Here is a 14,769-nt window from a genome sequence, read left to right on the forward strand (position 1 = left end):
CCTGCTGTGTTTTTTAAATTCCTTTCAATTACCAAAAAAAAACCCAAAAAACCAAAAACAAAAAAAAACCAAAAAACCAAACAAACAGCTGCTGGAGAATAGGGGAGCAGAGATAAGCAACCAGAATGATTTCAATACTGCAAACCAAAATAAATGGTTTGTTTTGTAATTGGATATGAATCTAAGCCATAAACCTTGTCTCAGAGGCTTTGGGTGTTTGTATAAGCTGTTTGCTGTGTATTCCTCTCTGTCAAAGTATCTGAAGGATGCTTAGCTTTTGCATCACGACTAATGTGTTTAACAAATTTTAAGGCAAAGTGCAGAACGCAACTAAGCTGGTTGGTAATAAAAACTGTGAGATTTGAGGTAAGTTTTCCCTAGGTATAAACAATAATATCTTGGAAGGACTTTTGTGCTTTATGTTCTTAAAATACTTTTAAGTCTTTTCTATGGCTTGATACCTTTTATCTCAAAGACATTTCTTACGTACTGTGGGATAGGCTTTCAGCCTTAGTGTGCTTCCATTCATTTTTATCAGTTAAAAGAAATAAATAGTGCTTGTATAATAAAGAAATAATGAAATTCAGGGAACAAAGAAAGGATCTAGAGTTAGGGAACAAAGGGACGTTTGTTGCTTTTTTGTAGTCCTGCGTAATATGAGAACAATATTGCTTTGATGTCATTGACTAGAGTTCAGCAAGTTCAAGAAGAAATGGTTTTATATATATATATATATGTGTGTGTGTGTATATAAAAATAGACATTATTAGTTTAAGTAAGCCTTTGGCAATGTTTGGATGGGTTTTTATTCATAATAATGTTTATCCTTTTTTCACGGTTGAGCATTGCGCTCTTGGAGGGTGCTGGGCCTGCAGGCTGGCAGGGCCCTGAGCCTGGCCCCCCTGGGCTCCTGCTTTGGGGACGGGCCTCCTCGTAGCCGTCCTCCCGAAATGGAGGACTTGTGGGTGGAAGGACCAGCCAGAGGACGTGCCCGGTCTCACCGGGCCTCCTTGCTTTGGCCTGTGTGTAACAGCTGTTCAGCCATCGCGGGGCAAGAGAGCACGGGTACCTGCCGGGAGGAGCTGCCAGGGAGATGTCCCCATGCCCGGGAAGGAAGCAAGCAGAGGTACCTGCCTCCACATGGCGGCCAGGGCCTCTCCTCAGGGAAGGGGGGCAATGTCTGAACTACGCAGCTCAAAGCATGTTTGGGACCTAACTAGTTTCCTGTCCCTGCCTCATGCTAGGATATTTCTCTACATTATTCCCATTAAGATGTTTCCAGCATTTCCTAATTTTACTTTTTAAATTTCATTTGTTCTTCTCTTGCAAAACACCAGAGCAATATATTCAACAAAGATCCATTTTCGTTTTTAGTTTCTTCTTTCAGGCCTGGAAGGTATGAAATGGAGTCTTTTTTTATGTTAAAAGAAATGTTAATGACTCCTAGTGTAAATTAGCTGAATATATTAATTATTAAGTATTAAAATGCTACTGACTGGCGGCACTATAGTTGAGTATCTTCGAAACATCCCATGAGAAATTGTGCCAGAGATTTAGACTGAATTCATTTGAAGCTTGTTTTATTTGTGATTGAAATGTATTTTGCAAATAAATCTCTGTGTGTTTGTGTTTCTCTTCTGGCCAGCCAGGAAAAGCACAAATAGATGTGATAATGTGTCTGAAATGGCATTCATCTTCAAGAAATAGAGCTTTACCTTGTAAAAACTAATTGCTAAGGATGTCTTGTTTCAGTGTTGTGAGGCAAGAGAGATGACTCCAGAAGATGCTTCAGACCTCTCACAGTTGTCTCATACTGTGTAGGACCGAAAATGCAGGGACATTAATTTTGACAGCAAGGTGAAATTTGGGGTCTTACTTTTGCTGTGGAACAGGTTCTCTCCTTCCACCTTCCCTGAAAAAGATGTCTGCAGTTTGTTAGCTTTTTCATTGTATTTTTGTGGTAGACTGCTCTGGGGTAACAGCCTGCTCTTAGGGGTCCTTTTTTTATTCTCTGCGGCTCTCAGGAACAAGCCCTAATCAAGACTTTTCATTGCTGTGTATCAAAATTTCCTGATTTAAGGAGTGTTATGTAGGAATGGGAGAGCTGGGAAACTCAAGTCATCCATCTTACTGCATCATATCATAAAAATAATCTGTAGCTGATGCTTTCTTTCCAAATGCTGAGTATTTGCAGAGCATGTGCACAAAGAGGAAGGCGAGTGGGACGAAAGGCCAGCCCCTGCCCTTCCCCAGAGAGGCTGCACACGGGGCACAGTGTGTCCTTTTGGCCTTTGGACCTGCTAGCAGGCAGCTGGTCCTCAGCTCTGCAGACCTCTGGGTTTTAAAGCGTGGTGTGTTTTGCAGGTGGAAGTCCAGAATGAGACCCTCTCAAAATTTAAAAAAAAAAAAAAAAAAAAGGCTTGAAGATGTCACCCCTAGATGCCTGTCTGTGTGTTGTTCAATCTAGGAAAGAGAGAGCCTCTGGGTGGGGGAACTATAATTTCCTACATGTAAAATGTTTAAGCACTGTTTTTTTTTAATAAGTCTGCCATCTTAATTAAATATCTGATTTTGAAATCCATATTCAGACAGCTTTTCTGATTGCATCCGGCAGACTGCAGTTCCCATTCACAAAGCCTCTTGGTTTTTTTCTAGCTTTCCTTGGATTTATTTTCAGGGCAGTGTTTTGTTTTCTCTGTAAGCCATTTGGAATACATCTTCACAAGCACTGTAGCCGGAGGGTTTGTATGTCATTCAAAAATAAAAATAAAAAATCTCCACCTACTGAAAAGTGAACAGCATAGCCCTAGCAACCGGCTGGTGTGTTCGAACCAGAGGAAGGGACATTAAACAAGTAAGACCAAATAACATCTTCTCTGTAATGGCCAGGGATGTGGTAGAAATGCCAGCTAGTGATAAGATTAATTGTAAGTGATAGTGGAGATAGCTGCATTTGTATTTTATTTTTATTTTTTTAATGGTGGATTGTAAATACAGCCTTGATGAAGCGATGCTTGTTCTTGTCGGCATGAGCAAGGTATTCAGCTGGGAGCTCTAAAAAGGGGATCTGCCTCTGTAAAAACAACCCCCCTGCCCCATCTTGCACTGATTGTGCATGCAGGAAGGTAAGTGTTGTCATTTTCTTGGAAAGCAAGAGAAAACTTATTTTAAATGGTCTGTCAGACAGGGTGCTGTCAGTACTTTCCTCCCAGGTGTGTTCTTAATGGCATTATGCCAGGGGCAGATTTCGTGCATCTGCCTCTCTGTCTCCTCTGTGCACCTTGGTTTCTCATTCATCTGCCATGTCATAGATCCATCTGTATTAAAATGATGTTTTTCCTTTTTTTTTTTTTTCCTTTCTGCTTTTGTGGATGAAAGGAATTTAAACTGCTTGACATCATCTGAAATATTAGCTATTCCTTATTTTCCTAAGGAGCTCCATTGCGGTTCTCCAGGATGGATTTTCGTTCATGTTACCTGACTGCATGGTTTTCCTTAGTCACTGCCAACAAAAAAAACCCAAAGCCTTGAGTTTTCTCTTAGGTTTTGTTTCTATTAAACCAGAGCCATAGAAAGTAAAGAGTAAAGAAAGGACCATACCTATCAGGAAAGCTCTGCTGTGTTAGTGGTCAGCCGAGGCTCCTGTCAAAGTTCGTGAAGTCAGAGGCAGTGTTGGTGCCCTTCAGTAGGCGCAGGGATTAATCCGCTGGTGTTTCAGTATTGTCCTCTTTCCTATAATCCACAAAGGGCTGCTGATTTATGACTTCTGTCTAATAATTGTGTTTCTTTGACTCCCTCTGCACCTCCCCTTTCCACCCTCTTCCTCCTGTGGTTTGTTGTCTTTTCTTGTTTCATGCAGTTTGGTTCTTGGTCCACTGGTGTATGACATCTTTGATTTCCCCCCTATTCCCTGCGTGCCGGTGATGGTGTGCAAAGAATAAAAGCGATTCTATGTCCTTACTGGGGAAGGATGCCTCCAATATTATTTTTCTGTCACAGCAGTTTTACTTCCTGACTGCTAGATGTGCTGCATTGTGCTGGGAAGGTGGCCAGAGCAGGATGTGCTGTTCCAGGCTAGTTTTCAATGACCACTTTTAGGACCAAATAACTTGGAAATGGGATTCTGTTGCATCATCTCCAGCTGTTCGGCTTTTTGTTCTCTTTTATTTCACCTCTCCTAGTTTCTCAGCTGTCGGCTTGGTCAAGCTGTTAACAGATGCTCCATGGGTGGTGGAAGGGTTTTTGGAGATCAGTGTGTTAGCACGGTCTTGCTTCACTAAATTTTATCTTAAAATGTCTCACTGCTGCTCTCAGCAGCACGTCTCCTTTTGCAGTAGCAGTGGAGGAAGCACTGTGCAGACTGACATGTCTCTTTCCTTGGAGGTAGGACCAGGTGACAGTGGGGCAGATGCTGGAGGGCTCTTGGATGCTGTTGGTACCACCATCTGCCACTGCTGCTCTCATCAGTAGAGATGTCTTAGGGATTTTAGACAGCGATGGACAAAACCCTTGTTTAGGAAAAGCAAGAGGTGCTTTTTTTGGAAACATGTGGGGTGGTTGTGCCTGGGTGAAGGATGGCGATTTTTCTGTGCCTAAAAGCCACGGCTTTATTATGCAAGTGTAAATTAGCAGTTCCTTGCCCCCAGTTAATGTCTTTCCTAGACATAAGGTGAGAGACAAGGGGTGCGCTGTGAACAAACGTGATTAGGGAGTGCTCTGTTCCTTAGTGCCTTTTTAGCCTGCAGTAGGCTTTTCCTAGGCAGCCTTCTCGGTACTGTATTTAATGCTTGATCATGAGCTGCACTGAGCTCAGTGATGGCTGAGGTGGGAATGCACCACTCGAGATCTCCAGCCCACCCTCTGCCCAAAGCAGGGATGCCCAGGGCAGGCTGCACCATGCACAGTCCAGTCAGGCTGTGAGTAGCTCCAGGGATGGAGACCCCAAAAGGGCAACTCTTTCCAGTGCTTGCCATCCTCGCAGTAAAAAAGCTTTTTTTTTAATTTCTTTTTTTCTTTTTAATGCTTAAGTGGAATTTCCTGTGTTTTACTGTGTGCCCATTGCCTCTTGTCATGTCACTGGGCGCCACTGAGAACAATCTGGCTCCGTCTTCTTTACTCCCTCCATGAGGTGTTTATGCATATTGGGAAAATCGTGGGCACTCCTGCTTCCCGAACGTTAATTGGCTGTTGCGGGTTTGTGGGTGCTTTGCATTGTTGGTCCTTTTCCACTTGGAGGTGTTAGGAATCATCAGTTTTTTGCCTGGGGCAGCAGCAGCCCTGGGCTTTCTCTGTGTGCTCTTTGCCTTCAGAGGGAAATCCAGCACAGATTGTTCACACTCTGCGTTCATAGGCACTCATGTTTGAGCAGGACCTGATTATCAGAGCCAGGAAATCCTAAAGGAGAAAAAACAAGAGTGTCTTCAGTATTGTCCAAGTGAAGGTGTTTGCAAAAGCTGCGTTTTCTGCTCGCTTTTATTGGGCGTAGAGGCACTGGACTAAATGTCTTGTAGGATCTGCATATTATGACAGGTATTGTACAGCTTGAAGTTTAATATTTACATTGTGTTTAAAATCGGGGACTTCCTCCTTGAAGGTTGGAAGTCTTCTGTTACAATGCTACTGCATTTTTTAAGATTTGCAACACCTTAACTTACAGGTATTTTGACATTTTAAAGTTCTCTTGGCTTTTCTGACTCTGGCAACTAAATAATAAAGCAAGGCATTTGCCAAAAGCGCAGTAGTCTTTTTGCTGTCATTCAAAAGTTGCCTTAGAGTTTGGACCTACTTCATGTAATAAAAGTTTTGATATGGAAGATGAAATGTTTATTGGCATTTTAAGGATAGCATTTCAGCAAAGCTAGCTGGCAGCCTCCAATAAGAGCTACTTCCCAGCTGGGTCAAACCAATAAGGTGACTCGTAGGAGGGAAAATTCAGTTTATAACATTAATTTTTGTTTTGGTTTGTTTTTTAGTAGACTCTTTTCCAGGACTTATGCCAGAGATACTGTGAACAACTTTCTTAATTGCTTATGTTGGGGCAAATGTCAGCAGCGGTGCAGCCTAATACAAAAACCAAATGACAGGGTATGCAAAAGGTTAAAGCGAGTTTTCCTTCCTGGTGTTTGTTTAGCTTTGTTCCCTAACTGTATTTATAGCAGAAGTAGTCTCGCGTGTCCTAGATTAAAGCCACAGCAATATGGGCTATTTCGGTGGCTTGTGTGTCCATTGTGCTGGGGTGGAGGGACTGGGTACGCCTCTGACTTCTGCAGCTCCACTTCAGCAAAGTACCTAAGTACGTGCTTAACTTGTAGCACATCGGGATTTCAGGTCTACTAGTTCACCTGCCCAGGCAGCATGATGGGCAGGTTCACTTTTCCAGACTCTGCTGAAAATACTCCTCTGGGGACCACTTTAAGGCTTTCAAAAGTTTGAGGGTAGGATCAGATTGCATCGTTACGGTGAAAATCTCTGCTAAGCTCAGAGCAGTGTCTTCGATGGGATAGTCTGTGCATGCACACAATGTCCAGTGAGTCCTGGGCATTTGAGATATCCTGCCTGTAGGCAAATAGTTGCATGCCCAGCACTTCTGGATTGTCAGACATCCAGAAATCTTGGGCAAGTGGTCAGACTCCTCTTTTTTTTCTATATCAGCAAATTCTTGGGGAGAAATAATACAGCCGATAGACGTGTGGTTTATTGCTGAGTTGCAGCTTTCTTTTAGCGATAGAAGGCCTGTGTCTTCTCTGCAAGCTTCCCTGAAGTGCCATGTAGGATTTCTGAGGTGCTGTATAAAGTGCCCCTTCAGTATCATGGACCTGCGGGCAGAGCACGCCATGTGCTAACCAACAGTAGGAACTGGATCATCAAGTTGGTGCTTTGATTCTTTGATGCCAGTTCACGGCTGGTGATGAACATCTCCAAGTCTTGTTGTGGTCAGCAAATGGCCCCAGTCTTCCTGCGGGTCTGGCAACGGTGGTGTCTGAATTCAGAGAACATGAAGTGAAATGAAATTCTCTTTTGCAGATTGAATTGCAGACTTGAGACTCTGGATCCAACTCACGCTATCGGTGTTTTATTGCTCCTTATAGTGTAGCTGGTGATTGTCCCTGAGAAGAGAGAAGATGATGAGTGATGCAAGTGACATGCTCGCTGCGGCTCTGGAGCAGATGGATGGCATTATAGCAGGTAAATGCTTGGGGCAGCTTGTTGCTTTAGCTGTTTCGGTCCTCCTTTCTCATGCTTGGAGGGCAGAGTTTCAGGCTTAGAAGGGAATGTGCTGGTAATTGTTTAGTGTCTTCATTATAGCTTAGCGATTACAAATAAATGGAGTGTAGGAATTGCACAGACTCTCACACACAGACACAGCTAAACAGATTGTAGTTTTTCTCCTACCCTCTATCAAAATGCTGCTTGAAGTGGCTGAGTGACACAGTTCAGCTGGTGCACGCAGTACCATGAAAGCCAAAGACGAGGCACATTTCAAACCAAGATGAGTGTGTTTAAAATGCTGCTGCAAGGCAGGAAAAGTAAGTTTGCCTAATACTGGCTACTCTGAACTTCTCTCAACTCTGAAGAGTTACAACATGGATTGAATTTTCCTTTTTTCAAAATTGGAATGGTTTGAGTCCAAGCATTTGGCTGGGACCTGCCTTTAATATTTGAGTTTTTGTAAGTACCTGTAAATTTTAAGGGGACTAAGGAGAGGCATCACAAAGTATACGACCTCTGCTTTTAAGTTGAGGCTAGGGAGTTAGAAAATAATGTAAGTGCACAACACGGAGGAGCAAAGCAGCAAGAAATTAATAGTTTAATCCTATTCCAGTAGACCTATGCAAACAGCTACCCAAACTCAAAAAATATTCTGCAAGGATAGCAACACTATTATAAAGTTGTAAATAGTTCCACTTAAAATAATTTCCCTTAGGGGAAAAAAAATAATCATACAGTCTGTGCTTTGTTTGAACAATGACTTTTCTCTGCAGTTTTCCTAAAGATATTAAGGACACATGGCAGGAACACATGTAAAGTGGATTCTGTTGGATCATAATGATCTCTAAAAATACATATAAGCTGTGACTTTAGTAATTTCCATAAGTAGATACTGGTATTTGGATCCGATCATGTATCTGTGTTTCCAAGAGCCTAAGTTGGTCATGGCAGGATGAGGTTTAATATAAAAATAAAATGTGATGTTGGGATGTTTAAGTCACCACAGACTTAATTTACCCATGTGTCTGACCAGACTTATAAAGCAATATAACAAAGGAATGTTAACTCCTATGCTGTTGCGGGGATTTTTTTCTCTTCATTTTTTTCAAAGGGAATTAGCAGAATACTTGCGTTTTTGTGGCTTACCAAATGAGGTGAATGAAAGTTCGTGGAAGTGCATATATGGCATATCACTGTAGTTTCCAAAAGCTGACAGTACAAAAGCTGATGCTCTGTCATGAACATGTCTCATTGTGCCAAGGCATTACAGTATTAAGGTCACAAATCAGTGTGCTGAAATTATAGTTGGAATTAGCTAGGTTGACTTAAATCAACCTTAATCCTGAATTCGTAGTTTTCTTCCTTACTTAATATATAGCAACTTTTAATGTAGGTCAAATATACGTACTGTGAGTTTATGCAAATAAGAGATTTTTTGCTTTATTAGCATGTAAATGTCAGCACTACCATGTCAAACTGTTGGGTTTAAAATTTATTCTCATGTAGAAGTGATTAACTCTTTTTATTTATCTTCATATTTTTCTTTATTCTTTTAAAAAAATTTCCAGTGCCTTGGAGCAATGTAACATATTTCTGCATGAAAAAAAAATGCAGAGCACAGTTTCCTCTGGAAGCCGTCAGTGTCTGACTTGGGTCATGCAATCCCTACAGGGTGACTGAAAGCGTTAGCAGAGCCTGTTGCCCCCGCAGTACTTTCCGCCTCCAATACATCCCAGGGAGCAGGACCCCAGCCCACACCTTGAACCCATGGGCACAGTTGTGGTGTACATATCTTCTGTCAGATCAGCCCACATCCTTCCTGCTGGAGCTTTCATCCACGTAGCATGCCGGCAAGGGCTTGCCTTTCTCTGAATGGCCATGTGGCATGGGCAGAATCCTGCACCAGTGCTGAGTTTGGTTCAGATAAAGGCCCACCGGGAGCAAACACCGCCTAGCATTTCTCAGCCTTGCTGCAGATCTGACCTGCTTGCCTCGTGCTTGACCCCATGCGATTTTGCTCCCTCCAGGTTCGAAGGCGCTGGAGTACTCCAACGGCATCTTTGACTGCCAGTCCCCCACCTCTCCCTTCATGGGGGGCTTGCGGGCACTGCACCTGGTGGAGGACTTGCGGGGCTTGCTGGAGATGATGGAGGCAGATGAGAGAGAGGGACTGCGCTGCCAGGTCCCAGACTCAACGGCAGAGGCTCTGATCGAATGGCTCCAAAGTCAAATGGTACAGTCTCACCTTGTTTCACTCGTAACGTGCTGGTTTTGTGTGTTACAGCCCTGCTGCCCGAGCTGGTCTAGCTGTTTTATGCAGGGCATTTAAAAGTTTTAGAGTAGGTTTCAAAGAACCAAAGGGAAGAGATTTTGGTTTGGAGATGATGCTGTGGGGCCTTGGAAAAGCTGTAACACAAATACCGTGTGCAGTGGGTTGGCCTGTGCTTTTTTTTTGATGTACCACCATGCCTCATTTTGGGGAGCAAAAAATTTTCAGTAATTGGAGTTTCATCTCCGAGGTTTGGGGAAAGACATTTTTATAGGAATCAGACACTTAAATGGGGGGGGGGGGGAGGGGGGGGGGGGAGAAGCTGTTTTCAATATGAACTTTTCACTAAAAAGCATTTTTGGCAGCATATTTTCTACAGGGACCAGTGCTGTTACTGAGCTTCCTTACCTGGTTTATAACAGAAGTGAGTGGTATAAGTTCAGCAACCCTTTAACCTGGAAACCAAACCAAATTTTTATTTTCTGTGTTTGTGACAATCTACCAGTTTTTGTCACCCTCACTTTAAAAATACTCCAAAATATGCCCGACAAGGCTGTTCTTTCCCCAAGACTTGATTTTGCCCCAAAAATCAAATATTATTCAAGTGGAGGCTACCTGAAGACCATGCTGGGAAATAAAATGTTGTGCTTATCAGAAGGTGAGTTACATGGCATCATTTTCAAAGGACTCACTGATTTTACCTCCAGGTGCCCCATGACTGGTGACTTCCTAGCAAGGCCAAATAGGAGTCCTTGTGCTCGTGTGGCAGGGTTTGCGTTGTGGTGGTGTGGGTGTGCACAGGTTTCGGGGAAGCTCCAGCAGTGGAAGTCAAGACATTTCCAGAGGCTGTGCTTCAGGGTTTAAGTCAGTCTGTAGCTAACAATGGCAGCAGCGGTGGGTGTGCACTTCTGCAGATTTTGCCAAATCCGTGTTACAGCAGTGTCTGGGTCCTCCTGTCTGACACACTTGGCATTGGCCAAGGTAACGCTGTACTGCTGAAATGAGGATGCCAGATCTGATGAAGGCTGGGTCTGATGCAGGACAGGCCACCGTGGTGGCTCTGTGTTGCACCCTATGCATTGCTGCTGTTGGGATGGGCAGCCACCGACGCCTGGTCCCTTCCCAGGACAGGCATCACACCCCCTCAGAAAGGGTTCCGTCACCTTGGAGCCACCGCTGATCTTGTGTAAAATGTTTTTATCTTGATACACAGATTTATTTTAGCCTTCAGTTGCAGCCCAGAGTGGTGGGTGCCAGGACTGTGTTTGGCCTGTGCTCCCCAGCCGCAGGTTTGGCAGGCGTGGGGCTGCGGCTGGCGCTGGGTGACCTGACATGCCATCTAGTGGCACACGGGCTGTGCGCAGCATGGCGGGAAGAGTTGGGGACCTGGGCTGGCACAGATGGGCTCGCTTGCCTGGAAAGGTTTGAGGGGAGAGCTTTTTTTTTTATTTTTTAACTTTGCTTTGAACTACGCCTTTGAAAATGCCTGAAACTTAATGAAGCGCGTGGGAGCTTTCCCACTGCCTCCAGTGGGATTTGGATCTCGCCCCCGCTGTCAAAGCGTGGCAGCCGACGCCGAGATCAGGAGGAGGAGACGGGAGTGACATTCAAGTCAGGTCTTTAAAACACACAGAGTTCCTGCTAACATCAGCGTTTCCTTCCTGCATAATGTACAGCAGTGAACATTGCTGTAACTAGTTTCTGCTCAGTGTGGAGCAGAAATTGAAGGACATAACAGGTTTCATGCAAATACGGCCTTTATAAATAAAAAAATGTTCATATGCCAAATAAACAGCCTTGGACAATTAACTGCTCCCCACGGTGTGCATAGACATCAGTAGTCCATGCTTAGTGATGCTGATCCACCGCATGTTATTCTGGAGTAAAGGGGCCCAGCAGCGTGGCTGGAGGCTGCAGTGCCTGTTGAGATTAATGAGGTGAAGGCCAGTCATTGCCCCTTGTGATGGCAAATGTGTGATTTAGGGATGCCTGGCTATTAGGATCTGGAACGAGGTCCTTCAGACCCAAGTGATGTGGGATCACCGCGTGGCAATGAGACAGTAATGATTTTCATTGCAGCCATGGGCTGAATCTGGGAGAGGAAGGGCTCTGTTGTGCCATTCAGCTTAGTGCCTCCTGAGCACTGGAAAAGATGTGCAGGGGTTGTGTGTACAAAAGATTGCAGAAAATAGCTATTCCATCTATGCTTCTCCTCAGTCTGCCTCAAATTATTCCTCTGTACTTTCTGGCATCCTTAAAGCCCCTAGTAGGAAAGACTAAATGTTACGCTTTGTACTGTGCTACAAGCATGGGATTTGCAGGTGTCACCAGTGTCGCTGGTCCCTGTCTGAGCAGGAAGGTGTAACGTGAAGTGCCTGGATGATTTGCAGGAAGGCTTTCTGCAACTATGCCCATCCTTACCGAGGAAGAGGAGACACCTCCTTGGTTTGAAATCGGTTTAATCCTCCATGCATGAAGAAGTTGCATCCACTGGGCTCTTTCAAGCTGCTGGAACTGGTGCATGACATCCCATCCGAAGCTGTAAGCAAGTCTCTCGTGTCTCAGAGGAAAACAAAAATAGTGTTTGCTGCTGCCAAACAGCGTGTCACAAGAGAAAAATCCTCTCCTGGCCCCTGCAGGGAAACTGCTGATGCCCTAGTTGGGAAAAGGGTCTGACAACAGTCTCCCAAAGTTGCTCACTTCTGTAAAATGTGGCAGAGCATTCAGTTTTGCCATGCCAGAATTGGCTGCCCCGTGTCCCTGTACCACTTCTTAGTGACCGCTTCCTTTCTGCTCCTCTCAGTGGGTTAGAGAAGTCTATGCAAGCACTCAAAAAGGGCCAATGAGTTAAAATGCTTCATGCTGATTTTTTTTTTTTTTTTTTAACCGGTGGATGCCAGATGGCCACGTGACACCAGAGCACACGTACAGTGCCCGGACATCTGGCAGAGCTCTTCAAAGAGAATCCATAGGATGGTCCCCACAGGGAGTTCAGAGAAGTTGTACACACAGCTTTCTGCTGTACAAATAAGCCAGTTTTAACTATAACACATCATTTCTAGTTGTCTGTCTACAGCTCAAAACTGACTTCTGTGTTGCTGAAACCCTGCTCACATCTCCATGTGCAAATAGAGGGCAGGTGAATGTCATGGTTAAAATTACAAACGAGGCCATTTGTTCAAAGTCTGGACGGGGACTTGAGGCCTTTTCAAAGCTCAGATGTGTTGGGACTGCGTGCTTTCACTGGGGACCAGACCTGAAATCCATAGCCACATCATAACTATTCCAAAGTTTTGGAGTTTTTTCAGATTTCTCCTGATCAGCAGAAATGTTTAACGTATTCTGATGTGTGCTTTAATAAAACATGTGCTGTACTCTGTGAAAATGGAGTTTCTGGCTTGAATATAGACAGTGTGTGAGTAATCTGTAGCATCACCAGTAACAAGACCATTTTAAATGAAACTGCCTTTTGCAAGACCAAGGCAGCCTCGTTGTGTCCAGCTGGAAGTTGATAGATCCATCTCTTGAAGAACAATTCTCAGAAACCTTGCTCTCAGTCATAAATGTTGCTCCAGTTTTTCTTCAGCTGAAACAAACCAGAGACAGTTCTCTTTCTGGTTATTATTTTTCTTGACAGTGTTTTTTTAAAATACATCTTATGCAACAACCTTCCCAGAAAGAAGAAACCAACTGTGTCTTGTTAAAAAGGAGGGTGAAGGGTAGATGTGGGTGGACAGTCCCTTCCCACACCTCGGAGCCATCTTCCCCAGGCTCCTGATACGAACTTGTGTATGTAGGTCCTGTTGTGTGCCTTCTCCTCTTTAAAGGACGTGCTCCTGGAATGAAAGAGCCAGGATAATACTTTTTCTTTAAAATCCACAGCAAGTGCAACTGTGGTTTTAGCTTTGGCAGTGATTTTCTGAATGTGAATATATATATATATATATATAAAAATAATAATTTTTTTTTTCCCACTCCAGAAGTGAATTTCTGAAGTTGACTTGTAAGATCACTAAAGCAAAACAAACTTTATGGCCTCCAAAGGTTTCCTGAAGAACATTTTCAGCTCATCTGAAGATGGTAGTTAATTTGAGCTGTGGTACTCATAGTGGCTTGTGCAATCCAGAGTGTTGCTGCTGTGAATAGAAGATCTGTCATATCACAGACCAGCCTCAGATTTTTGACTCTTCTTCAACAAGTTGGTTCTTCCAGAGAGTGTCTGGGAGTAATGTGAGTTGATATGAGGGGATATTAGATTTCAGAGAGAAGTTTTCCTCGCTGGATAAACATAGCTTGTAATCTTACAGAGATATATTGGCCTATTTGGATGACAGGGTGGTTCCCAAGTGAGGGAAGCAGTTTGGTTAGCCAGAAATCATCTCATATTTCTTATTCATGGAAAAATCTTGTCTTCAAACCAAAGTTTGTTGTTTGATTGTCTTAGTGTGGGCGTACAGTGCATTCATTTGGCTCCGCTTGTGCTTACGTTGAGTTTAGTTATCGAAAGGTCCTATGGTAATGTGTGGCACATAGGCGTTTACCACCAAACACCTGTCTGAGATCCCTCCTCAAGTTGCAATATGAAAGGAGCCTTGTGATACCATTTCAGTCTGTCATCATAAACTGCCTCCCAGCAATACTTTTTGTCCGTGAGAGATCTACCTCTCAAAGTTCTTGAAACACAGGACCCTGCTTCTTGCTAAAGGTGATCATCCAGACTGGTGTGTTTTTAACACTGGAAGATAATACGGGCTCATTTATAGCACGTCTTGGCGTGGCATCTTCATGCATCGTGGATATGAGTTCATTGGCCATAAGAACAACCCGTGCAGTCCTGCACTAGAGCCCTGTTGGCAGAGCCATCAAAAATCACCATTCCCAATCCAAAACACATCAGTCTGGCTTAAAACACAAGGCTTCTGCTCCTCTTCTGGTCTGCTCTTTTGTTCTGGGTTATTCAGTATTCATGTTTTTGAGATTTTTATCTATCAATGGTAGTTGTAAACGTTCCTTTTTAATAATAAAAGCTGTGGCTTTTCAGATAATCACAGGACTCCTGGAGCTAGGCTTTGTGGTCAAAAATACCAAGGATTTCTTATGCTGCTGCTGTTACTGGATAAATTGAAACTTAAACGTGAGGACAGAGGTTGGTTGTTACTGTTACATTTTACGTGGTTCTTAAGTATGACGTAAATTGAGACAAGCCACTCGTGAGACTTGGGGCAGTTGAGTCAACTTTTTCCTTCCTCTTTCTCTTGGTGCCTACAAGTGAATGACATGTGTTCTTCCAG

General features: G+C 43.7%; 1 protein-coding gene across 9 annotated transcripts in view; it reads left to right on the forward strand.

Moving 5' to 3' along the window:
• The window catches only part of PPFIBP1 (PPFIB scaffold protein 1), a 120,439-nt gene that overhangs the window by 54,654 nt on the left and 51,016 nt on the right, over positions 1 to 14,769 (forward strand). For 8 of the 9 annotated variants that reach the window (XM_075506891.1, XM_075506936.1, XM_075506903.1 and 5 more), the window contains exons 3-4: positions 7,024 to 7,185; positions 9,237 to 9,442. In XM_075506891.1, the coding sequence (XP_075363006.1) occupies positions 7,122 to 7,185; positions 9,237 to 9,442 (270 nt within the window). In that variant the 5' untranslated portion in view covers positions 7,024 to 7,121. The remainder of the gene's footprint in view (positions 1 to 7,023; positions 7,186 to 9,236; positions 9,443 to 14,769) is intronic. The other variant, XM_075506897.1, reaches the window with a different exon arrangement.

Source organism: Mycteria americana, chromosome 1, assembly GCF_035582795.1.
Source record: "Mycteria americana isolate JAX WOST 10 ecotype Jacksonville Zoo and Gardens chromosome 1, USCA_MyAme_1.0, whole genome shotgun sequence".
Taxonomy (NCBI): domain Eukaryota; kingdom Metazoa; phylum Chordata; class Aves; order Ciconiiformes; family Ciconiidae; genus Mycteria; species Mycteria americana.